The sequence below is a fragment of the Callithrix jacchus genome, chromosome 3 (assembly GCF_049354715.1).
Source record: "Callithrix jacchus isolate 240 chromosome 3, calJac240_pri, whole genome shotgun sequence".
Lineage (NCBI taxonomy): Eukaryota > Metazoa > Chordata > Mammalia > Primates > Cebidae > Callithrix > Callithrix jacchus.
In genome coordinates, this window is record NC_133504.1 from 57,057,536 (window position 1) to 57,082,879 (window position 25,344).

General features: G+C 41.7%; 1 protein-coding gene across 2 annotated transcripts in view; it reads left to right on the forward strand.

The window, feature by feature from the left end:
- MAML3 (mastermind like transcriptional coactivator 3) overlaps positions 1 to 25,344 on the forward strand; it is a 459,954-nt gene that overhangs the window by 259,239 nt on the left and 175,371 nt on the right. For both annotated transcript variants that reach the window (XM_002745341.7, XM_008992687.5), the window contains exon 2: positions 19,157 to 20,749. In XM_002745341.7, the coding sequence (XP_002745387.3) occupies positions 19,157 to 20,749 (1,593 nt within the window). The remainder of the gene's footprint in view (positions 1 to 19,156; positions 20,750 to 25,344) is intronic.

Consider the following 25,344-nt stretch of genomic DNA (forward strand, 5'->3'; position numbering starts at 1 on the left):
GGCTGGAATGCAATGGGGTGATCTCAGCTCACCACTACCTCCTCCTCCCAGATTCAAGCGAGTCTCCTGCCTCAGCCTCCCAAGTAGCTGGGATTATAGCTGCATGCCACTACGCCCAGCTAATTTTTATATTTTTAGTAGAGATGGGATTTCACTATGTTGGCCAGCTGGTCTTCAACCCATGACCTCAAATGATCCACCCACCACGGCCTCCTAAAGTGCTGGGATTACAGGTGTGAGCCACCACGCCTGGTTTAAGGCCTTATCTTTGGGTTTGTGGGATAACTGCATTTGGCTATACCACTGTTCTTAAACGGTATGATGTTAAAAACGAAGCTGTTCTGTGTCTACCCTCTGCAGCTGATGTGTTGATGCTTCCCAGGTCTTTGATAATTGTTGCTATGCATTTCTTTCAGTGATGTTGAGATACTTGCTTATCAAAAGCTCCATAGACATGTCAAGTATTATCTGTACCTGTTCATTAAATATTCATGCAGTTAGAGAAGTCACCACTGTGGAGGGCTGAGTAATTTCCTTAATGCTTTTCCTCATGGTGGCCAGCTGTTTTATAGACTTAATCTGACTAATCCTTTCCATGAGGTATAGTAGGGGTCAGATGTAAATATTGCCTATTATCGAATTAGGAATCGAGGTACAGAAAAGTTTCAAAGAGTGATCAGAGTCACCAAGCTGGTTCCACTTCCGCCAAGGAACTCCAGTTTGAGTGCAGGAGTCCCATGCTAAGCCCCAGACCCCATGCAAATCTCCATCTACTAGAAAACACTAAGCTTCCACATTTAAAACATAAAAAGAAATTGCTAAATGCGATTCAGGGCATACTTCCCATAATGTAGTTCTGTGACACTTCATAGTAATGAGATAATTACCATGGGTACAGTATTAGAGTATACATATTCTGTTACGTTACAGCTGCAAGAAGTCAGTAATGGCCATTAATCATTCCATGATCATTCTCTGTGAATCTCAGATCAAAGTTAAGCTCAGAGTTCCAACAAACCTAAGACAGATTTTATAGTCATCATTTCTGCTGTTTACATGAAGTTTATGAATACAATAGATGCTCTCTAATTTAAACTGATTTGGGCAAACAGCTGCCTGAATTGAGAAGAATGTGAATTGAAGTATGGAAGTAAATATATACTGCATATGATATATTTAAAAGTAACAACAGTAATTCAAACTAGACTATTGAACTGTTAGTAAATAAACATCCTTGGGGAACTACTGAAATATATGAGAAGAATTCATAATACATGTATCATTGCTTATTTAAATTTGAGCCTCTTGAGTTCTTGAGTTTTTGAGACTCATTTCGATATTAAGTAGGTTAAACATTCCCCTTATAACCTTTATTATACCTGTTCTTTTACACGTAAGCTCTTTTTTTTTCTTTTCGTACGTAAGGGTAAATATCCCGTTGGCCCTTAGCCGAGTTACAGCTAAATGCAAAATTAGCAGGAATTGAATTAATCAGGTTTCACAACACCATGTATAGAAATAGTGATAAACAAACTTTTTTATTCTTTCAAAATCAGAAATCAGTTTCATATTTTAGAAGAGAATATGTAAACATATGGTTTACATAAAGTTAGAAGGAAATCTAAAATGTCAGTTTGTTCATCATCCAGCTCTACACAAGTAAACCTAGACAGATGATGAAATTCTGGGCTGTTAGATCTACAGGGGACTTTAGAGCTTTTGTCCAGGGCAAATATGGCAGCAGAGCATAGTCAACTGACTTCCAGAGAGGATACAGCTTGGCCATGAGAGAGTGATTCTAGGTCCCAGAACCCCAGTGCTAAGCCTATGATAGGTCCACAATCCAACTGCTTATTCTAGGTAATAGATGCAATGTGGATGGCTTCTACGTGTAACCTGGTCCAGTATCTAATTGCCCAAGTTGACATGTTCAGATTCTTCATGTCACTTAAGGCCATTTACTCAGTCATTCACGGTGAAGTAGAAGAGTGCACAGTTGTATAAGTTAGCCATTGTGGTTGCCAGAGTAGGATACAACATTGTTATCTGTGTCATACAAGTGTTATGCAATGGATGCTTAGGAGCAAAATAAGAACATACATCAGGCTGCAAATTCCTTTGAAATCAGGAGACTTGTGCATTTTTGCATCCTCTGCACTCAGCTCAGCACCTGACAGCCAATGGGCCATCAAAAAGTAACAAATTTTTTTGAATGAAATACGTAGTTTCAACAGTTAGTTTTCTGGTGTTTTTGTAAAAGATAATTGTAATTAGTGTAATTTCTTTACCAAAGCCAAGAAACCGTTGCAAAAGAATGTAATGAATTCTCGCTCTCCGAAGTAAAATAAGGTTGTTATTCAATAACCTGCCAAGTTCAGCCACCCATTTTGAGTTAAAAGTGCCTTCCAGGGTGATTTTGAAAGTAAGTTATTGATTTGTATCCAGAGTCTAAATAAGGACTCTTAGAGCTGGAACAAACCTTGGAGATCATGTAGTCCAACCCTCTCATTTTATAATTGAGGAAACAGAGGTCTGGAGAGGTTAAGTAACTGCTGCCTGATCACATAATTAACTTTGTTTAGTTACTGTGCTTTGCTGAGGTCTGGAAAACACCACACGCATATTTTTGCTTTTCAAGTTCCTGACATTTTCTGTTGTGTACACTCAGGGTATTTTTAAATACTGATAAGCATGTGAATGCAAACCTCATGTAGTCAAATCTGGCAGTGTGGGCAGTCTTCAGTGAAATCTATTACATTGCCTTGCTTGATACTTTTTGTTCAGCTCTTTTTGATGTGTGGTGTTTAGACAAAAGGTAGCAAAATATTCAATGCAGTAGAAGTCTGCCTTTCTTTCACATTTCACATAACACAAAAATATCTCTAAAGTCATCATTTGTTATTTAAAAAAAAATTTGCTTCTGAACTGAGACCAAGGTGAAAAAACTCTGTCCCAGGGGAGTTTTAGAGAGCTATAATCATGCAGAAGTAGGTAGTTACAGAAAATATTATGCAAACTTAACTTTAGCATTATAATGGAAACTGCATAAATAATATCTGGATGGCTAGGTAAGAAAGATAAAACCATTGAAATACATACTTTTTACTTACAGTTTTACAGTACATTTACAGTGCACCACAATTTGAATAGAAAGTTGACAAACTCTGAACCTGTTTTAGGCAAAGTGATTTATTGCATGAGGCACTGAGCTGGTGCAGGAATCCTAACCATCATTCCTTGTTCTTCCTCTGAGTTATATTATGGCCCTGGTATCTATGCCTCGATTTTCCCACTGTGCATCTCTCTGCAGTCAGGTGGATTATGGATTATCATTGTAAAGTAACATTTACTAAGCCTCGGGGAACAAACACTTACTATTCAGAGCCTCCTAAAGTCATGGAAGACTAACTTCTGCCTCCTCTGAGGTTTCCTGAGAGTCATCTCAGATTATACTTCTTTTCCAATAGTTAAGGAGTGAATGTGAAGTTTATTTTGAATTTGGGAGATGAACACTTCTGACAATATATACATGCTGGACACAGTGGTACACGCCTGTAGTCTCAGCTACTCAGGAAGCTGAGGCAGGAGGATCGTTTGAGCCCAGGAGTTTGAGATCAACCTGGGCAACATAGTGAGACCTCCATCTCAAAATAAGTAAATATATTAATAAAAATAAAAGTATACATATTGTTAAACTCTGGACCAAGTAGCAATTGTTGAACTACTTGCCTCAAGACCAAGGCTGAGTTGTATTGATATGTATGTTAAGGATGGCATTGTCCATTTGCTTAACCAGCCATGCAGGAATGATGCTGGATCATGTAATGGGCTGAGTTGTGTCCTCTCAGATTCATTTGCTGAAGTCCTACTCCCCAGTTTCTCAAAATGTGACAGTATTTAGAGATAGGGACATTTTAAGTTAAAATGAGGACATTAGGGTAGGCCCTACCTGGAGACGACACCTGTCTGTATACAAAGAGGAAATTTGGTCCACAGGAAGACACCAGGAATGAGTGCACAGAGGGAAGGCCATGCAAGGACACAGTGAGAAGGTGGCTATCTGTAAGCCAAGAAGACAGGCATAGGAGAAACCAACCCTGTAGACACCTTGATCTTGGACTTCCAGCCTCTAGAACTGTAAGAAAATTAATGTATGTTGTTTGAGCCACCCAGTCTGTCGTATTTTGTTATGGCAGCCCTAGAAAATTATCACAGATCACTTCAAATATTTCACCTTTCGTAACCAGCTAGAACTGATTTTCAACATTACGAAATCAGAAGTTAGCATCAGAAGTGGCCATTTTTCCTCGAGTGTCTCCCGAAACCTTCTGGATAAAGTCCAAGCTTCTTTCCATAGCACACAAGGTCTTCATGCTCTCTACAGCTCTTTCTGCTACAGGCTTGTTTCTCCACACTTCCACCCTACACTCTGGCTCAAGCCAGATGCAACCACAGTCATGCACTGCATGACGACATTTCAGTCAATGACAGGCCGCATATATGATGGTGATCCCACAAGATTGTAACTCTGCATTTTTCATATTTTTACTGTACCTTTTCTGTGTTTAGATATGTTTAGATACACAACCAATTACCACTGTATTATAGTTGCCTACAGTATTCAGTACAGTAACATGCTGTACAGGTTTGTAGCATAGTAGCAATAGACCTCAGATGTGTAGTAGGCTATTAGGTTTGTGTGAGTACATTCTATGTATGGTGTTCACACAATGACAAAATCACTTAACAACATATTGCTTTTTTTGCTTTTTTTTTTTTGAGAAGGAGTTTTGCTCTTGTTGCCCAGGCTGGAGTGCAATGGTGCAATCTCAGCTCACCACAACCTCTGCCTCCCAGGTTCAAGCGATTCTCCTACCTCAGCCTCCTGAGTAGCTAGGATTACAGGCATGTGCCACCACGTCATGGCACATGCCTGTAATCCCAGCTAATCAGGAGGTTGTGAACAAGAAAATTTCTGTATAAATTACCCAGTCTCAGGTATTTTTGTTATGGCAGCACAAACAGACTAAGATGGCATCTCCCCTTGGCTGGTAGATGGTCATCTTCTTATAAGAACATCACTCAACTGGCACCTACTCTAATGACCTCATTTTAACTTTAACTAGTTTTGTTTTTTTTTTTTGTTTTGTTTTTTTGTATTTTTAGTAGAGACGGGGTTTCTCCATGTTGGTCAGGCTGATCTTGAACTCCCAACCTCAGGTGATTCACGCACCTCGACATCCCAAAGTGCTGGGACTCCTGGCATGAGCAAAAGCATACTTCCTTCTCCTCTGGCCCAAGGCTGTGCTCTCTCTGCCTGGGCTGTCTTCACCTCACCATGAACGCTTAAGTTCTTGGGTTGCGTATCAGCCCCAGCAAGACGCCTTACTTCATCCAGACTGAGTGACATGTGGCTCTTTGTGTTAGCACAGCGTGGTCATCTATGCCTACTGCGGACTACACTGTCTTTGCCCATCTGCATATCTTTCCTCTCCATTCTGAAGGAAAGAGATTGGCTTTTGTTCACTAGTGTGTCCCTATTGACTGATACAGAACCCAGCACCTGGTAGTTGTTCAGTTAGTTAAATCTAAGCATGAGCACATTTGTGCAAAATATTCCTTTAAAATATCTATTCAGAGCCAAATTCACCTAAGACACTGAGAGGACAGAGACACGTTCAAACCAAATTATCAGTTTTGTTAGTTTGCTAGGGTTGCTAGTACCACACACTGGGTGGCTTCAACAACAGCAATTTATACCCTCACAGGGAGGCTGGAAGTCCAAAGTTAAGGTGATGGGAGGGTTTCTTCTGAGGCTTTGCAAAGGTCTGAATGTTTGTCCTCCAGAATTCATGTGTTGAAACTTAATCCCTGCTGTGATAGTAAGAGGGTGGGAAGTGATGAAATCATGAGGACATCACCCCCTGAATGGATTATTGCCTTCCGAAAGGGCTGGAAGGAACTCACTTAGGCCTTTCTCTTTGCTCTTCTGTGTTTTCACCATGGAAGGACACAGTATTCCCTTTTGCCTTTCTGTCCCTTTGGCCATGTGAGAATACCTAGACAGTGCCATCTAATGAGGAATGGACCTTCACCGACACTGACACTGTGAGTGCCATGATCTTGGACTTCCCAGCCTCCAGAACTGTAAACAAGTAAATTTCTATATAAATTATCTAGTCTCAGGTATTTTGTTATGGAAGCACAAACAGACTAAGATGGGCATCTCCTCGACCATCTCCTTTGGCTGGTAGATGGTCATCTTCTCATAAGAACACCACTCATATTGGATTGGCACCTACTCTAATGAACTCATTTTAACTTGATTAACCTCTGTAAAGACTCTGTCTCTAAATATAGTCACATTCTGAGATACTGGGAGTTAGGACTTAAATGTATGAAGTGGACACACAATTCATTTCTCTGATCATTAGTCATGAGCACTGGCTTCATAGGTATTTGCCACCTTTGTGTATCCCTAGACTGGACGTAGGTTGCCACATTGCTGCACTTCTCCGGAAAGTTATTGGCCATAAAGATTCTGTAATAAGGGTTCATTTTTGTTAAGAAAGGGGCATTTTGGAGTTTGTCATTTTCAGAGGTTGGAGGAGGCTATTATATTGGGAATTCTACAGCCCCAAGAATAAAGCCCTGGAGGACTAACATTATGAAATTCCTGCAGAATTCATGACTGAGGCTGGACACAGTGGTTTATACCTCTGATCTCAGCATGTGGGAGGATCACCTGAGCCCAGGCCTGGGTAACAGAACAACACCCCATTCCTAAGAACAACATTTTTAAAAAGAATTTATTGTGAACATTACTGTCTTCACTGGAAATTCCTATTCTGAATGGCCAGTACTTGGTTAACCCAGGAAATTCAGTGGTCACGTGTCCACTTCCTACCCAGGAGATGAAAACATTGGATCCGAGGGTTTTCTTCACTGCTCACTGGACTTTCAGGACTGGAAGAAGTCCGTGGATCACAGTGAAGTCCTGTCTTTTAGCTTCAGTTTGGACGCAGAGGTTTTAGGCTTCCACTTCTTAAAGGGGTCATAAAGGGTCCACCCGGGCTCAGCCTTGGTCACTGCCTGTACATAATTGAAATCGCTGCCCACAGAAGTCAGTGAGGTTGTGGGGAAGAGACTGTGTAAATGACTCTGACTGTTGCTATAACAACAGTACCTTGGTCTAATTTCTTTTGAAAAATGAATTTCAGCTGGTGGCATGAAGCCGAGCGGCTTCGCCCTTCAGATGAAATCTCTGCCGCCAGGCCTCGGAGCTGTGCTGTTTACGGACGGGATGTGTGGTGTGTACCTCGCCTGGTTGAAAATTTTCAGAGCGGGTCAAATGACTTCCATGTTTGCCTGTGTGTGAGAACGTGCCTGTCTGTCTGTGGGTACCTTTGCCCACGGGGGATTCATCCTGGAAAGAAAAATTCTCTACTCCTGCCTTGGTTTCTGTTTATTAACAAAGTTAGTTAAAAGACATGCAAATAATGACGGTTCCCTAATTGGTCAATGATGGCAAGTCCTTAAGCCCCTTCAGGTTTGGCGTAAAAATCTGTCGTGAAATGGAGAATGGAGGCCTGGGAGTCAGATGCTGTCTAGAAATAAGAATTATGTCCTGTTTGCTCGCTCATTGAGACGTGTGTGTGCATGGGTGTGGGGGGCTCAGGGGAAGGAGAGAGGAAGCAAATGAGAGAGAGAAATTGGAAGAGAGAGAGAGTGAGAGTGAGAGTGAGTGTGTGTGTGTGTGTGTGTGTGTCTATGTTTTCCAGGGGAAGGAGAGAGGGAATGAGAGAGAAAAATTGTGTGTGTGTGTGTGTGTGTGTGTGTGTGTGTGTGTAGTCCAGAAGAAGGAGAGAGAGAGAGAGTGAGAGAGAGAAATTGGAAATTCTCTTCTAGGAGGTAGCTCTTAGCTGCCTGGGAGTACTGTTTTATACAAACTGCAACTCACAAGGAAGGAAGAGCAATGTCTGGCCTCTTTGCAGAGTAAGAGATCTTATTTCAATACTTTCGTTTTCCAAAGGGAGATAAACCATGTGCCGGGATTTCATTCAAAAGCAGTGTCAGGTCTGGGCACTCTGGCTGTTCGCATCTGCTAAGCTGGTGCACAACTTCAGTGGCGTTGAGGAAAACAGTCCTTTGGAAGGGCTGAAAACAAAAATGAGAATTTCTTGTTGAAAAGAAAGGACATTTTAAGTAAACAATGAAATAAAAAGATTGTTGAATCCTCCCCAAGGGAGAGAAAAGTACTCAGCCTCCCTGAAATGTGGCTCCTTCCCGCCTCCCTCCTCCCAGAAAATAAACAAATCGAAACCTCAGGTTTAGTTCTAACATGCCTATTCATTGGTCTGTGTTGTTGGTGTAAGTCTCCAGCTGTGAGTGATGCAGATAAGATCTGATCTTTTCATTTGCCATCTTCCTCCCTTATGGGGAGGAAAGGCTTCCCTTCTTCCTCACCAACCTCCTTTACTGGCATTTCTTTACAGCTCTAAATAAAATCCCATTAGGAATTTCAGATTGTGAGGCAAGGTCATGTATACAAGCATGTTTGAATAGAAAATGTATTCATGACTTCTAGGAGGAGATTATCAGGAGATATTCCTAAGGATATTGTTTCTTGTCCTTAAAAATAAGTGTAATGCAATATGTGTGTATTTATGTATGTGAAACAACAGGGCGGTACAGGGTTCAGATTGTGGAATTCTGAGGGCAACTACCAGTCTCAGTGGAGCTTTTCCTGCAGAAGGCTCCCGAGTGAAGGAAGCCTCTGATGGGATACACACATTTGCTCTCTTCTGAAGTTTTCAGGGCTGCAGCTATCACCTCTTCTCAAACACATGCTAAATTTGCAGAGGAAGCACAAGGCCTTTCTGTGAATCAGCCAGATCTGACTCAAAGACATGAACACATCCCCTTTAGAGCGTCATGACACAGGTGTCTAAAACATTTTCTCAGAATTTCTAAGCAGGTTTGCTGCAATTTGATTGGGACAGAAGACATGAGATGCAAAATAGCAAAGTAGGTGAGAACGTAGATTTGAGAGGCAGGCACAGCTGAGTAGGGCTATGCTGTGTGCCCTAGGACAAAGTACTTGTCCTCTCTGAACCCACTGCTGTCCATTAGGTTATTGTGCTAATTAATTGAGGTAAGATATGTAAAGCACTTAGCTCAAGGCCTGGCACATAGTTAGCTCTTAGTCAATTAGAATATTGTATGACAATAATATATGGAAACATTTAGTAGGCAGCAAGTCAACTTCTCTGATAAAAACTTAGAAGTTTAGAGCCTTCTACTGAAAACTATGTGAGAAGATGTGAAAATCATATGATCTTAGCATTTGCAAAGATAGCAGTCTTGTTTTGAATGAGTAGTTGAGAATTTTGTTAACACCAGTTTAAAGTGCACGTATAGAGTTTGTGAAAAACTTTATAACTTCAGATACAAAGAATACACAGGATTCATGTGACTTATGAGGAAAATATAATTTATTCATTCCGTTGGGATAAAGCCAGGAGCCTGTACAAACATTTATGTATTTGCAAATTTGGAGATTTGAGAGGATCTTGGAACTTAAATATGGAGGGATTTGTCTGCTACTACTCCTGATGTTTTATGATCCATTTCCAATATGTTGTTGTGCATTCAGTTGGTACTTATTACATGTTTAAGCATAATTAAAGGATAAAAAATACCTAAAAATTCAGCCAGGCCCCCAAAAAAGATTTAAAGAGTAACCAAATAAGGATATTGTTTTAGCACTTACAGCTGGAAATGGATGAGGATTCATGTTCCAAACATTGAAAAGAGGCACCATCAGCCTGTGTACTTCCAAGACTTCTTGGGAATAGAGTTTTAAATGTGACCCATGGCAGAAAGAAAGATCATGGTTATTTCTAAAAATAACCTCCAAGTACCTCAAAATGTTTTGAGTGGTTCTCTCCCGCTGGGCTGGGGGGTCTGCAGTGCCCCCATAGTCCTCTGGGGCTCTTCAGCTGTTATATCAGATGCCTGCTAAGGCAGGAAGGCCCCTTTAAAGAGGATCCTTTTCATCCTGGAGGATTTCAGAAAGGAGATTTTTAACTGCTTACGGCTGGCATCCCCTCTAGAGATCCAGCATTTCCCGCTGGCCCGGTTCAGGGAAGCCACATTCTGGGATGGTCAAAAACAGAGGTTTTGAACACTTGGCTCTTACGGCAATATTATATGTAATATAAACAGATTCTACATATAATTTTAAAATTCATATTCAAATTCATTTACTCAATAGAGGGTGAAGTTATTTTCTCTTTAAAGTAATGTTAGCAGTGTATAAGGTTGCCAAGGAAGGCTTCGGGAGTTGTAATAAGATTTTTCTTTTTCTTTTCCTTTTCCTGTTACTCTGTCCTGCACATATGTCAATGCATGTGTGGCATGTGGTCACTTTCTGGCACGGGATTTGCTCTGGGGAGTGAGTTGAGCCTTTGGCACCTGGCAGAGAGCCCACCACACAGACACAGAGCACCCCTCAGTTCACTGAATGAAAGTAAAGGAAAGTATACAATGTGGAGGGGGAAATGGTCAAGGATATTACTGAGCTCAGAGAAACCCAAAATGTTTTAAAAATACACATTTTTATGAAAAGTATTCTAGAAATGCAGCAAGCTTCTGGAGCATTGAGACTCCTCTGAGGTTTGCAAGAACCCCATCAACAGCGCTGTGTCTCAGTTCTGTTTCTGAGAACCCTAGAGCATCACCAATCAACTCAGGAACATTTTGTAGTGACACCGAGTTTAAAAAAGTCACACCACCAACCTCATAGTGTCAGGGTACAACAGAATTATTAATCCAGAACAGGCTTTCTAAAAGCTGGGGAATCCTAGACCAACTGCCCCAGAAGAATCAGGTCTGTATTCAGTTTTTTTAGATAACTGTGCCCTCATCTTGTGCCCCAGTCTGGACCCCATTGTGGGCTACTTAATCCGAACCTATGGAGGTGGGACCAAGAAATCTGCATTTTTCACAGCTTCTCAGGTCACATTAAAGTTAGAAAATTACTGAAGAAAATCAAACCTCTGAATACGTCTCAAGAGCCTTTCTAAGGTCTCTTAAATCTAGAAGACAGTTCTGGAAGTGTTTTGTACACTATTTATATTCTACTAATTAAAATATCTAACACATGAGTATTCTGGGTCTTTCATTAAATAAGCAAGTCAAATTCATCCATGTGTTCACAGGCTTATTATCTGCTGGTAGAATGGAAAGAGAATAAGCATGTGAAAATTGATTCCAGCAAATCATTTTCTAGTTTGACCAGAACAGATCAAAATGACCAAAATGTTCTCTTTGGGCCTCTAAATTAGTTATAGCATCTGCAAGCTAAGACTCTCTCTCATCTTCAAGCCTAGGGAAAGAGTTGTGTCTCTACCAGCTGGTAAAGGAAGCTCACTCACACTTTTGGTTGAAGAGGGTGCTATAGTGGGTGAGAACGACTTGAAGCCTTTGTATGGACATTTAAAATTCAAGTCTGAAAATATGCAGCATTTGGGGTTCACATAATGTGAAAACATGTGACCATGGTAATGTCACTTGAAGTCTCTTGATTTCAGTTTCCATTTCTTTTCCACAAATCACTTCATGTGTTCTCTAGCAGTTCTCATCAGGGATTCCCTGGACCCTTAGAGTCCTCAAAAATATTAAGAAGGAGATGGTCCATTTTCAGTATCTTAAACTAAAAATACACCATAGAATATTATGCAGCAATCAGAAATGATGAGTTCGTGTCGTTTGTAGGGACATGGATGAATCTGGAGAACATCATTCTCAGCAAACTGACACAAGAACAGAAAATGATATACTGCATATTCTCACTCATAGGCGGGTGATGAAAAATGAGAACACATGGACACAGGGAGGGGAGTACTAAACACTGGAGTCTATTGGGGGGAAAAGGGGAGGGCCAGCGGGGGGGAGCTGAAGAAGGATAGCCTGGGGAGAAATGCCAAATGTGGGTGAAGGGGAGAAAGGAAGCAAGACACACTGCCATATGTGTACCTATGCAACTGTCTTGCATGTTCTGCACATGTACCCCAAAACCTAAAATGCAATAAAAATTTTTTTAAAAAAAGAAAAATGTTATTCTGAGAACACATGTTTATTCTGAGAACACTGTGCAGTCCAACATTTTCAAGAGCCTGCTTTGGGGATCAATTATATCAACTCATTGTGGTTATTTGAGAGCTCTTTTTAGCATTCATTCGTTCATCCATGAAGGAAAATAGTTATAGTGTGATATGCATTAGAATGTCCTGGGAGCACATGAAGGGTCTCTTAACCAACATCAGGACTTGTAGGTGATAGCTGTCAAGAGAACTGCCGAGTAGGTAATGTCTAAACTGAATTGTGAAGGACACATAGAATTGGTCAGGTAAAGAAGCTGGGTAAGTGTAAAATATGCAAAGGCTCAGAAACAGAGAAAACAAATGTGGTGTGTCCTGGGAACTGCAAATAATTAAGTATAGCTGCAAGTTTGGAGTCGAGTGGGGCTGCAGGGTAAGTGGCGGAAGATTAGAAGTAATGGCTAAGCCTGGAGAGTTTAGCGGGATCAGGATCCAGGTGTGCAGACCTAAATGATGCTGAAGATGGTGGACAGCTTTAGAAAAGCTTAAAGTGAAGAACGGGCATGATCAGATTCACAATGTGTACAGAAAACCACAGTCACGATGCAGAGAATGGGTTGGAGGTGGAAAGACTGAGGCTGGTCAGGAGCTGCTGCAGAAATTCATGAGAGAAATGTTGAGGCTCCGAACGAGATAGTGGCATTCAGGGCAGAAAATTAGGCTGAAATTCATAGAATGGATAGTTCTTGAGGTTTAATTGGGTATGAGTGGTGCGGAAAGGCTGAATCAAGGAAGATCCCTGAAAGCACGATCTGAGAGAGTGTATCACAGTTGGCATCAGAACCCCATGCCATTGATGAGGGCACGACTGTGCTTCATCCAGTCCTGGATGAGGGAGCAGTGTGGCTTATGGAGGAATCGGACCTGAGTTTGAATTTGAATCTTGGGTTCAGCCATCTGAACTCAGGTTCTGTCCAGCCCTGAGTTCTATAATTTCAGACACACTACTTAACCCACGATGCCTCTGCAAGATGGTTGTATTAAAACTGACCTTTTCGAATCACTGGGAGCAGGAAAGAAGAAATACGATGGTTGGACATTAGAGATAAGTTGTTCTCATTATTAATAGTAGCATCATTAGCTTTATTGCCAAGGTCTCTGATCCTGCCCAACTGCATGCAAAATCAGGGACAGGGCAATAAGAGTTTCTTTGACTGGCTAGCACTGCTAAATGTCTGACGGAATAAAAGACCTCTTTGTCATGGACACTCTGGCCCATGGAACACCTCAAGAATCTGCTAGGAATGGGGGCCCCTATGTCAGCAGAGGCCTGGTAACCTTAGCCATGCTCCTCCTTGCTGTGGGTGTCTTGCACCCTCACCCACCACATCTCCTCCAGAACACTGCCCCTTTCCCTGTAGAACCATCTGGCCAGCACATGGGCTACTGTACAGGTTTGTGGTGAGGATAAAATACGATTCTGTGTGCAAGTTCTTTGTAATTCCAAAGGCACAGTTATTCGTATTACTACTGGTTTGGACATAATGCACAAACATCCTACTCCCCATTCTGTCTCTCTGTCAGTTTCACTGTCCCTCTTTCTCTCTCTCTCTCACCACACACACACACACACACACACACACACACACACACACACCAGTTTCACAGAAACACAAGCCATCAAGCCGCACTGTAAATGAGGGACTTGCACTGGAGCCATTATGGAAGAGGAATTGTTTCCTTCAGAGTAATTGACACATGATAGCAGCCCATATTGTCATAGGCATTGGATGAACAGCGTATTTCAGCTCCTGGCACCACAGCTTCACTTAATGGGAGAAAACATTTATATGTAATAATAGTAATACAAGAGCAAGGAGGCTGATGCTCAGGAAAGAGTTTCTGTGATTCTTCCACAGGGGCGCAGTCATACTAAAAGGCTTCGGACTTTTGCCAGGCAGAAGGGCAAGGAACTTCCTAAGACAAGGCTATTTGGGATGAGACTCTGCATTGAGTCCTAGGGAGAGGGTCATGAGGACATTTTCCTGTGTGCAGCCAGCTATTCCCATGTTCTCTGAGCAGAGAGCTTGTGAATCAGCCTTCTCAGCCACAGAGCTGGTTCTGTGTCTCCCTCCCCACTTCCCTCTGTCTCCCATGAGGAACATAAAGAGAATTAGACTCCCAGGCCACCTTTCCATATAACAAAGGATGATGAGGCAGACAGAAGGGATGCTAAGATTGCTCTGCTATTTTGGACATAACAAAACATATATCATAGCACAGCATCTTCAATAGTGTCTTTCTTATATTCCAAAATGCAGATACATGAAACATATAAATCAAGATTTGGGTTAAAGGAGCTTGTGGTGGAGGACTTTAGGTCCTGGAGGAAAGGAAACACTCAGAGGCTCCAATCAGGTGGCATGCTGAAAATGCATTTGATTCAAATCTCAGCGATCTAGCCTCTGCTGTTCTGCAATCTAGGACATGAATGCATTAGCACTTGGACTTGGGCTTGAATTGCAAATTTGATTTTGTTGTTCATATTAAAAAAGCTATACCAGATGCTTGGGAAACATTAGGGTTTTGCTGGCTAGAGAACAGAAATATTCTACCTATATGTGTTTTGAAGATCCAGGAAGCATTCCTTCTCAGTAGCAGTTGTAACTATTTGTATCACTGAACTTTGAAAATGGTAAAGCTAAGCCTTAGAGGGTGTTTACTGGGTATCAGGTGTGAGGCTAAGTGCTTTCTACATGATTTCATTTAACCTCTGACTCATGGTAACTCTATGAGCTTGATATTATTGACCCACTTCGCAGATAAGGAAACCAAGGCTTAGGAGAGGCTACATAAGTTTTCCAGGTTTCATTTATTCAACATGTATTTATTGTCTACTCTGAGCTACTGGAAACCCATTAGTAAACAAAATGGAAGAATCCCTGCCTTCATGTAACTTATATTCTAATGAAAGATATCATAGCCAACATTTCTTAAGTACCAGACAACACTGATATGTATTAGCTCTTAGGTAGGGATCTTGGATTTGAACTCAAGCATTCTAACTCCAGAGCCAGTGCTCTTGTCTCTCTAATTCTCACTGTACTGCCTCACCCAGCTGCCCACTCAGCCAGTAAGAAGTGAAACTTGGGGTCCCAGCCAGACCTGCCTGGCTCTATGGTCTTGACCGTCACTGTTTTACAGAGAAACAAACAGCAGCTCGTTTACTTCTCTGTCCTGCTCCATTCATTACATGACCTGGAACAGAGTCATGGGCTTGGGCGTTCTAAATTCGAGTCAGTTCACTGGTAAGACAAATCTTTATGTTTTGAAGGTTAACATCACTGCAGGAGATGCCAAAAGCCCCAAGCCTCGTTTACTTTAGGCCCTGACGCTGTGATATTTGACCATTCTATGTTTGCAGTTATGTTCAAGTATCTTCCATACTTCTGATAGAAACCATGGTTTCTTGCTTTGTCCAATAAATAATATCATTTTCTAGCAGTTTCTGTGTAATATGATTAGTTGAGCCAGTATTTTTTTTTAGTCAAATTCCAGTGCATCTCAGTTAGGAAGAGCCTTGTGTTCAGCAGTTCGAGGGCCTCTACGCAATGACTATGGGCTGTGTTTGATGTTGCGATTAAAAATACAAGATTTGCGAACAAGGGTTAGACTGGATTTCTTACTCAAAGACCCTTTCTACTCTGTATACTTTTCAAATATAATCATCTACTTAAGAAAGTAGCACCTAGCAGTAAAAGGACATTTCTTGAAATTTAGCACATCTCCACCTTGGTTTTGTTATCCTTGGAGCTCTCTGGAGCCTGGCAGTTTCACCTGTGAATGTTCAGGTGTCAGGGGCAGAGGGAATCCTGCTCCTCTCTTGCATTGGTTCTGTAACACACAGCACCTTGCCAAGAATAAGACAGTGCCCGAGCGGAAAAACCACTGTGCCTTCTGTTTCCTACCCTGTCATCCTGCCTTCTGCCTACAACTGTGTAAACTTACTGAAACCCCTTTTAACCCAGCCTAGTCGCCGCTCTGTCACTCAGCAAGCATCTCCCCAGTAGCTACTCTAGGCCAAGCTCTTCCACCACAGCCCCATGCACTGGCCCTTTCTGGGAGAAAGGGAAGCAGCAGACAGATGAGTTAGGTTTGTTATTGATAAGTTCATAGAGTTAGCAAGACTTTTCTTAACGGGGCTTTTAAAATGAGTCCAGTTAAGTGGATAACACTCTTTAGGATAAGAGTGGCTTATCCTAAACATGGCTGTTTATTCACCTGGGTGCATCTTAAGAGATCAGTCATTCCCATGACCAGGAATGTAGTCTCAAACCAGGCATTCCTATGGTCAATGAGGCTGCCTCCTGCTTAGATTCAAACTCTTCTCTTAGCTCCTGTGAATTAGACAAGAGGATGTTCATTCAGTTTGCAATGGTTTATTAAACACTGCTATGAACGTGACAACCGGGTACAGCCCTGTGGATGCACAGTAAGCACGTCAGCCACAGTTCCAACCTTCTTGGAGCTCACCACACAGACACTTCAGCAACTGCCCCAAAGTGTGATAAAAGCTATGGTAGTGAAGTACAGACTGCTTGGAAAGACCTATTTCAGGACATCTAACCTAGTATAGTCGGTCAAGGAAGGCACCTAACATCGCTGGGGTGGGGAAAGTATGAGAAGACTTCCTGGAGTAAGTGAAATCTAAGATCTGACCCGAAAAAAAAGCAGCTATTAACCAGGGGAAGAAAAGAGGTAGGGGGAGGATGTTCCAGGAAACCAAAACAGCATGGACAAGGCCCTGGAGGCAGAGGAGGCTCAGCACCTTAAAGGGGAAAGAATTCTAGGCTCTGAAGAGAAACCAGAATATCAGCACCTTTAAGGAACTGAAAAAGTTTCAAGGGAGTTGATGGAAAATGTACAGTAAGGGAGAAGAGGGGAAGGGATGCTGAATAGAGAGGCAAAAAGGTGAGCCTGGAAAGATGACCAGGAGGCAGGTGGTTTTGGCAACAGTCAGTTTGGACTTTAACCTAAAGACAGTGGAAGTCATTGCAGAGTTACAGACAAGAAAGGCAGTCTATCTTTTGGAAAAGGTGGCATTATAAAGAGTAGATTAAAGGAGCACAAAACAGTGAATATAAACATAGACAAGGGCCAAGCATGGTGGCTCACACCTGTAATCCCAGCACTTTAGGAGGCTGAGATGGGCGGATCATGAGGTCAAGAGATCAAGACCATCCTGACCAACATGGTTGAAACTCCATCTCTACTAAAAATACAAACATTAGCTGGCCATGGTGGCGCATGCCTGTAGTCCCAGCTACTCACAAGGCTGAGGCAGGAAAATCACTTGAACCTGGGAGGCAGAAGTTGCAGTTGCTGAGATTGTACCACTGCACTCCAGCCTGGCAACAGAGCAAGACTCTGTCTCAAAAACAAAACAAAACAAAACAAACAACAACAACAAAAAAACCCAACATAGACAAAAGAGCAAATGAATGGAGGCAAAGCATAAAAGATCAGTTAGAAGATGGCTGCAACAATCTAGCAAGAGACAGTGGTATCCTAGCCAAGGATAGTAACAGTAACAGAGGAAGGAGGTAAGGGGGCACATTAGAGTTATGTTTTGGAGGTGGAATCCATAAGACTTGCTGGATTGCTGATGTGGGAGGTTTCTAGAAAAATGCTCAGTGTCTGACTTGGATAAATGGATAGATACTGAGGTGGGGAACGCTGATGAGGATTTTCTTTGGGTAACAAAGATAATAAGCTCAGTGTTGAGACATGTTGAGTTTTAGATGTCCATGAAATATTCAGTAGAAGAACATTAGATTGAGTGGAGCTGAGCACTAAATCCAATGAGCCTGCTTCAACTATCTTCTCTAGGCTGACGGCCCCAAAGCAATGTACGTAGCCCAGTTTTGTGAGCCTGGAAAGATAAGCATCTATTAGGGGTGTCAGCCTAGAGAAGATAGCTGAGGTTGTAATCGATGAAATTGCCTAAGCGAGAATGTAGAGTGAGCAGAAGGAGAAAAACAGCTTAAGACAAAACATTGAAGAATCCTGTCCTTTAGGAAAAAGAAAGACTACATAAGTGATTGAGAAAGAGCTGGTGGAGAGAAAGGAGGAAATTGAGAAGGGTGTAATGTGGAAATCGGTGGAAACGTGCTTTTAGAAAAGAGTGGGCCACTGTATCAAAGGTCCTGAAAGATGAGGTCACATACAAACTTGAAGGAAGTTTGTGATTGCATTAAACATTAATTTTCAAGTCTATGCTATTTAGTACATGTGTTAAGTTCCATATTCTTAGAAGTTTTTCTTTTAGCATTTTTTTAATGTTGATTTCATTCCTTCATGTTCTCATTTAAGTTGCAACAAGAATTTAGGATAGTTACTAATGTCTTTGTCAAGTATGTTACATTTTGGTCCAAGTCTCATGTCTAGCATTCATAGTGGCTCACACCTGTAATCCCAGCACTTAGGAAGGTTGAGGCAGATTGATCACTTGAGGCCAGGAGTTCGAGACCAGCCTAGCCAACATGGTAACACCCTGTCTCTACTAAAAATACAAAAGTTAGCCAGGCATGGTGGCATGTGTCTGTAATCCTAGCTACTCTGGAGGCTAAGGCAGGAGAATTGCTTGAACCTGGGAGACAGAGATCGCAGTGAGCCAAAATAGCACCACTGCACTCTAGCCTGGGCAACAGAGCAAGACTCCATCTCAAAAACAAAAAAAGAAAGAAAATAATAACAGATTTTTCTTCCCTGTTGACAGGAGTGTTGCCTTTAAGCATCTATTTTGTTTCCCACCCTTCAATCTTTTGTTTTCTATGTCTTAGCCCTGTGAGTTCTGCTTTTAGATAAAACCTTTTCCCAGAGAATTTGAATTGCAGTGTTAGTGTTGCCTGATTTCGAAATTGTAAGTATGACTTCTTTCCTGTGTGTCGTAAACCACTTAAAAGTTAGTTCATAGCAATGCACATCACAACCCTTAAAGAGTAAAATATGACTTGGAGGTTTAGTCATCCTCTTTCCTGTTTCTTTTCCAGCTACAAGAGACTGTGAAAAGGAAGCTGGAAGGAGCTCGATCACCACTTAATGGAGACCAGCAGAATGGTGCTTGTGATGGGAATTTTTCTCCAACTAGCAAACGAATTCGAAAGGACATTTCCGCAGGGATGGAAGCCATCAACAATTTGCCCAATAACATACCACTGCCTTCAGCTTCTCCTCTTCACCAACTTGACCTGAAGCCTTCTTTGCCCTTGCAGAACAGTGGAACTCACACTCCTGGGCTTCTAGAAGATCTAAGTAAGAATGGGAGGCTCCCTGAGATTAAACTTCCTGTCAATGGTTGCAGTGATCTGGAGGATAGCTTCACCATCTTGCAAAGCAAAGACCTCAAACAAGAACCTCTCGATGACCCTACTTGCATAGACACATCAGAAACATCTCTTTCCAATCAGAATAAGTTGTTCTCAGACATTAATCTGAATGATCAGGAGTGGCAAGAATTAATAGATGAATTGGCCAACACGGTTCCTGAGGATGACATACAGGACCTGTTCAATGAAGACTTTGAAGAGAAGAAGGAGCCAGAATTCTCGCAGCCAGCAACTGAGACCCCTCTCTCCCAGGAGAGTGCGAGTGTGAAGAGCGACCCCTCTCACTCTCCCTTCGCACATGTCTCCATGGGATCTCCCCAGGCGAGGCCTTCTTCTTCTGGTCCTCCCTTTTCTACTGTCTCCACGGCCACGAGTTTACCTTCTGTTGCCAGCACTCCCGCAGCTCCAAACCCCGCCAGCTCACCAGCAAACTGTGCTGTCCAGTCCCCTCAAACTCCAAACCAAGCCCACACTCCAGGCCAAGCTCCACCTCGGCCTGGAAATGGTTATCTCCTGAATCCGGCAGCAGTGACAGTGGCCAGTTCAGCGCCAGGGCCTGTGGCTGTGGCCAGCTCTGACATGTCTCCAGCAGAGCAGCTCAAACAGATGGCCGCACAGCAGCAACAAAGGGCCAAACTCATGCAACAGAAGCAGCAGCAGCAGCAACAGCAGCAGCAGCAGCAACAGCAGCAGCAGCAGCACTCAAATCAGACTTCAAATTGGTCTCCCTTAGGCCCTCCCTCTAGTCCATATGGAGCAGCTTTTACTGCAGAAAAACCAAATAGCCCAATGATGTACCCCCAAGCCTTTAACAACCAAAACCCTATAGTGCCTCCAATGGCAAACAACCTGCAGAAGACAACAATGAATAACTACCTCCCTCAGAACCACATGACTATGATCAATCAGCAGCCAAATAACTTGGGTGCAAACTCCTTAAACAAACAGCACAATATTCTTACTTATGGCAACACTAAACCCCTGACCCATTTCAATGCAGACTTGAGTCAGAGGATGACGCCACCAATGGCCAACCCCAACAAAAACCCCTTGATGCCGTACATCCAGCAGCAGCAGCAGCAGCAGCAGCAGCAGCAGCAACAGCAGCAGCAACAGCAGCAGCAGCCGCCGCCACCTCCACAGCTCCAGGCCCCCAGGGCACACCTGAGCGAAGACCAGAAACGCATGCTTCTCATGAAGCACAAAGGAGTGATGAATCAGCCCATGGCTTACGCTGCACTTCCATCCCACAGTCAGGTAAGTGTGAAACTGAGACACACTTCCAGCAGTTCTGGTGGTGCATTTCAGACTGTCAATGTGTGATGGTCCGCAAGCTTCCGCTGTAGTGGGGTCTAATTGCCTGCAGAAAACCTCTTTACACATCCACAAGAAGTGGCCAGGTTTGAAGGGTTCTTTTTCCATTTCTCCTAAGAGAGGGAAAAGGGTAACACGATGAACTTTTTTCTATTTCAATGCCTAGGAATCATGAAATTTTTTTTATTCCCAACTGCAGATAAGAATTACATAAAATTCTCACTCTGAGGGAGGGAGGCTACAGAAGTCACCCCAACAAACATGGCACTACCTCTGTGGCTTCTCTCCCAGCTCGCGTAATCCTAGGCTCTGGGTGGTAGGAAGCAGGGGACATTCAGGGCTATCTACAATCGTTTTATAAGGTCCTGAGCAGCCCTTCAGCTGTCTTACTGGATTATGAATAATGGGAAATTTGGCTTCTGGATGTTCAAACATAGGAGAGCTTTTTGTATTTTCACAGTGAAGTGGAGGGCAGATTTTTGTAGGCCCTTAAAATGTTTAAACACTTGCTGCTAGACTAGCAACAGTTAGAAGCTGGTTCAATCCTCGTACTTGGGAGTGCAATGAAACCTCTCAATTCACTCAGCTCTATTTCTGGAAAATTTGACGGTGAATATATCTTAGTGCTGTATTAAAATAAAGTCTCCACTTTCCCACTGTCCTCCTTCATGGGCAGTCAGGCACTCAGTGTGCATGGCAAAAAATGAACAGCAGCCAGTTGGGAAGCAAATAGTCATTGACAAGCATTTCACTGTCTTCATCCTCACCAGTGGCAAACAGCCAAAGCTCCTTAAATGGAACACTTTTTCTACCCTGAAGGAGGGAGTGGGGAAATGCCCATTAGAGCAACTCCACCTGCCCCACATGGATGAATTCAAGAGAGATCCTCTTACTGCCAATTTCTGTGCTGGGCCTCAGTTCTTCCCGGATGCAGACATAGGCATTTTACTTGGAGGATTTGCAGAAAAGTCTTTGCTTTAGAGGCCCTCATGTCTAAACGGGTTCTAACTAGTGCTCAGATATGTGTCCACAATTGGGTGCTTTAGAAGCACTGGGAAATAACACAGGCAGATCCTGCCTCACTTGGTTGTTTGCATCTTGTAGCTCCTGGAGTGCCCCACCCCACCCCCAAAACCCCAAGCTTGATGGAGCTGCAGGGCTGGAGGTGGTGCTGGCCTGCAGAGACAGGCCTGAGCTCTGTGGCTTCATTCTTGTCCTTCTCAGTCTTACAACCCCCAAACCTCACAGTGGCTTCTTGTCTGCACATGCCAGCCAGCTCTAAAGATTCTGTCTGGATAAATAAAAGTACAACTTCGTTTACATCGACTGCAATCAGTAACTGGTAGAAAAATATCATTGAAATGTGAACTTTGATGCATTATCTTGGTTGCATTAAGCATATATGCCATTGGAGAAATACAGCATTTTATACACTTCCAGATTAAGTTCCAAAGCAGGCAAAAATATAGGCAATATACATGGATGTTTGTGGTAGCCCAGGCATGTCAGAAGGTTTATGAGATAACAAGCTGTCAGAATGGTCTGTTGTTAACACAAATGTGCTTCTACATTCGCTATTTTTACACTAGCTACAGTAAAGCATTTCCTTCAAGCTGGACCAGAGATGAATAATTAATTTTAGTTCACAGGCTCTGCAGACATGTGGGTGCAATAATGCACCCGCCCTCACCCCCACTAAATGTCTTTCAAAATGTGCTAACTTGGGACAAAGTTTCTGTCTTTGCAGGAATATGAATTTTAAGGGGACTTCTTTCAGGTCCTTATGCTTGCCTAACTATGAGTCACTGACGCTGGTAGCTGCAGAGGTCATGTTTTGAAAGAACTCAGTCAGGTGAAGAAGCGAAGTGATGGTTTTCTGGGTTAAATCTGTATGCTTCTCCTCTCTTCTTCATCTCATGAGGTATTTTCAGGGTGGACAGAATATTCCTTTGTGAGGCCTCATTAGAATAATCACTTCTTAACCTCTTAAAAACTCATCAGGTAAAAGCACGCTTTTTAATGAAATATTAACTCACCACTGTTTGAAACAAGCTTTAAGATACGTATATAAACATGTGAATATCTTTCTGCAAACATACCATTTATTTCATGTTTTTATCTGATTGTGAAGCAGTATTTACATAGCTTTCAGAGTAATTCATTACATTATATGTGGGTCCATTCCACAAATACTAACACGAATTACAGGTGCGGTATAAAATATAATTATATGTAGGTTTAGTTCAGTTTTGTTTTCTGCTATTGCTGGAGAAAATACACTTTATTCTTCGTTGATCACAATGACCATGATCAACACTTCGTTTTAATGAATGATTTGAGCAGCAAAGCCTTTTACGCACATTTATTTCAAGAAAATTGTCTTCTACAGATGTTTACTTATTTGGAGCACTCATATAAAATGCTATCTCTATCAGAAATGAATAGAAATGCACTCACTTCCTGGACATTTCAAAAAAGAAGGAAACAAAAATAGAAACAAAATATTTCAAAGTTTTGAATGTGTTATATCTGGTAATTCCATCCTCAAAATTTACATATTATTCTTTTTCGTCAGGTGATTGAACAAACAGTATGCTCATGGTGTTACTTATGATAGTGAAAAATATGATCCAAAATAAGCGTTTTGGAAAAATAATGTACATTCTTTTTTATCACATTCATGATATTAATGAATGACTAATCATAGGAAAATGCTTATAATATGAATAAAATAGATCACAAAACAGTTTATATGTTACAGTTCAAATTGTGACTTTTAATATGTATGGAAAAATACTGAATGACTAAAATATTAGGAATGATATTTCTTTCTGGGTGGAAAAATTACGAGTGATTATTGTTTTCCTCTTTATATTTAACTGAATTTTCTAAACTTTCTATCATACATGTGTATTAATTCTACCAACTGGGAAAATACTTTTTTAAGGAAGGGAAACTCCCTATTTAAAAGAAATTTACCCTTCTCTAATTCTATTTTTTTTTTTTTAATTCTGAGTTGAATTGATTTGCTAGTTGGATTAAGGTAACTGGCTATTCACTGCCATATATTAGTTGTGAATTTCTGCTCTAGTGAGTAGTCCTAAAACCTGTCTCCCACACTCAGTCTCTTTTGCAGTCTCTCTCCTTGCCCCTTTACCATGTTCTAATTCCTATAAAACTTTAGCTAAATTAGTGACAATGAAAGTGTCAATAATATTTTTAACTATTATGTTTTTGAATCTTCTCTGATATGTTTTTATGTTATTTCTTTATTCCCTTTACTTTTTTTTTTTTTACCTTCTAGAACTTCTATTTATCATGGACTAAACCAGATTGTCTCTAATTTTCTTCTTACCAGTTTCACTTTTAAAAAACTAATACATAACATTTATACATATTTATGGGGTACATGTGATATTATGTTACAGGCTCAGAATATGTAATGATCAAGTCAGGGTAAGGTATCCATCATTGTATTTATTATTTCTTTATTTTTTTCCTTTTCTGAGACAGGGTCTGGCTTTGTTGCCCAGACTGGAGCATAGTGGCACTATCATAACTCACTGCAGCTTTGAACTCCTGGCCTCAAGCCATCCTCCCATCTCATACCCCAAACAGCTGGGACCACAGGCATGCGCCTCCATACCTGGCTAATTTTTTTTTTTTTTTTTTTAATTTTCAGTAGAGACAAGGTCTCACTATGTTGGCCTGGCTAGTCTCCAACTCCTGAACTCAAGCGATCTTCCTGCCTTAGTCTCCCACAGTGCTGGGATTCCAGGCGTGAGCCCCCACACCTGCCTGAGTATTTATCATTTCTATTCAATGGGAACATTTCAAATCCTCACTTCTAGCTATTTGAAATATATAATATATGTTCTCCAATTTTTAAATATGTGTTTTTGTTATGAAATGGAACTACTTTGGTCACTCCTGTTGGTTTTTTCTTCCTAATCCTGTTGTTTCTTAAGAGCCAGATCTCTCTCTCTTCTCTCTCTCTTACACACACACTTTAGCTGATTTTTGCACAGTGCCTAGCACTGTGTCTTAAACATAAGGAAGTTTAGTAAATCATTTGATGGCAACTATCAAAGTTTGGGTCAAAAATATGATTACAGTTGATTATCAGCTCCAATGGAGAAAGCATTAGCACAAATAACACAGAGCCGCTTTTGAGATCAAATAGAAGAGCTGAAAAGGCAAGTCTAGAAAGAATCCTTTGATAGGAGGTGGTTATCTTGAACCAGCAGAACAACAGTGATATTGCTGGGAAGGCAACTGCAATCCCTGTATCTGACAAACAAAAAACAATGGAGCAACTATGAAAGAAGTAATCCAAAAGCAGAGACTGCTTGCTAGTCAAGGACGGTCACAGGCCAGCCTAGAGCCCAAGAATAATTCCTGCGGGGAAGAGCGGAAAGCAAATCATCTCAAAACTGTGATGTTAGTTTTTCATACCTGCAATCTTAGGACTAGATACATCATAGATGACTCTACTACTTTATTCTTTACACATATGTTTTCCACGTGTGGCGGTGTGC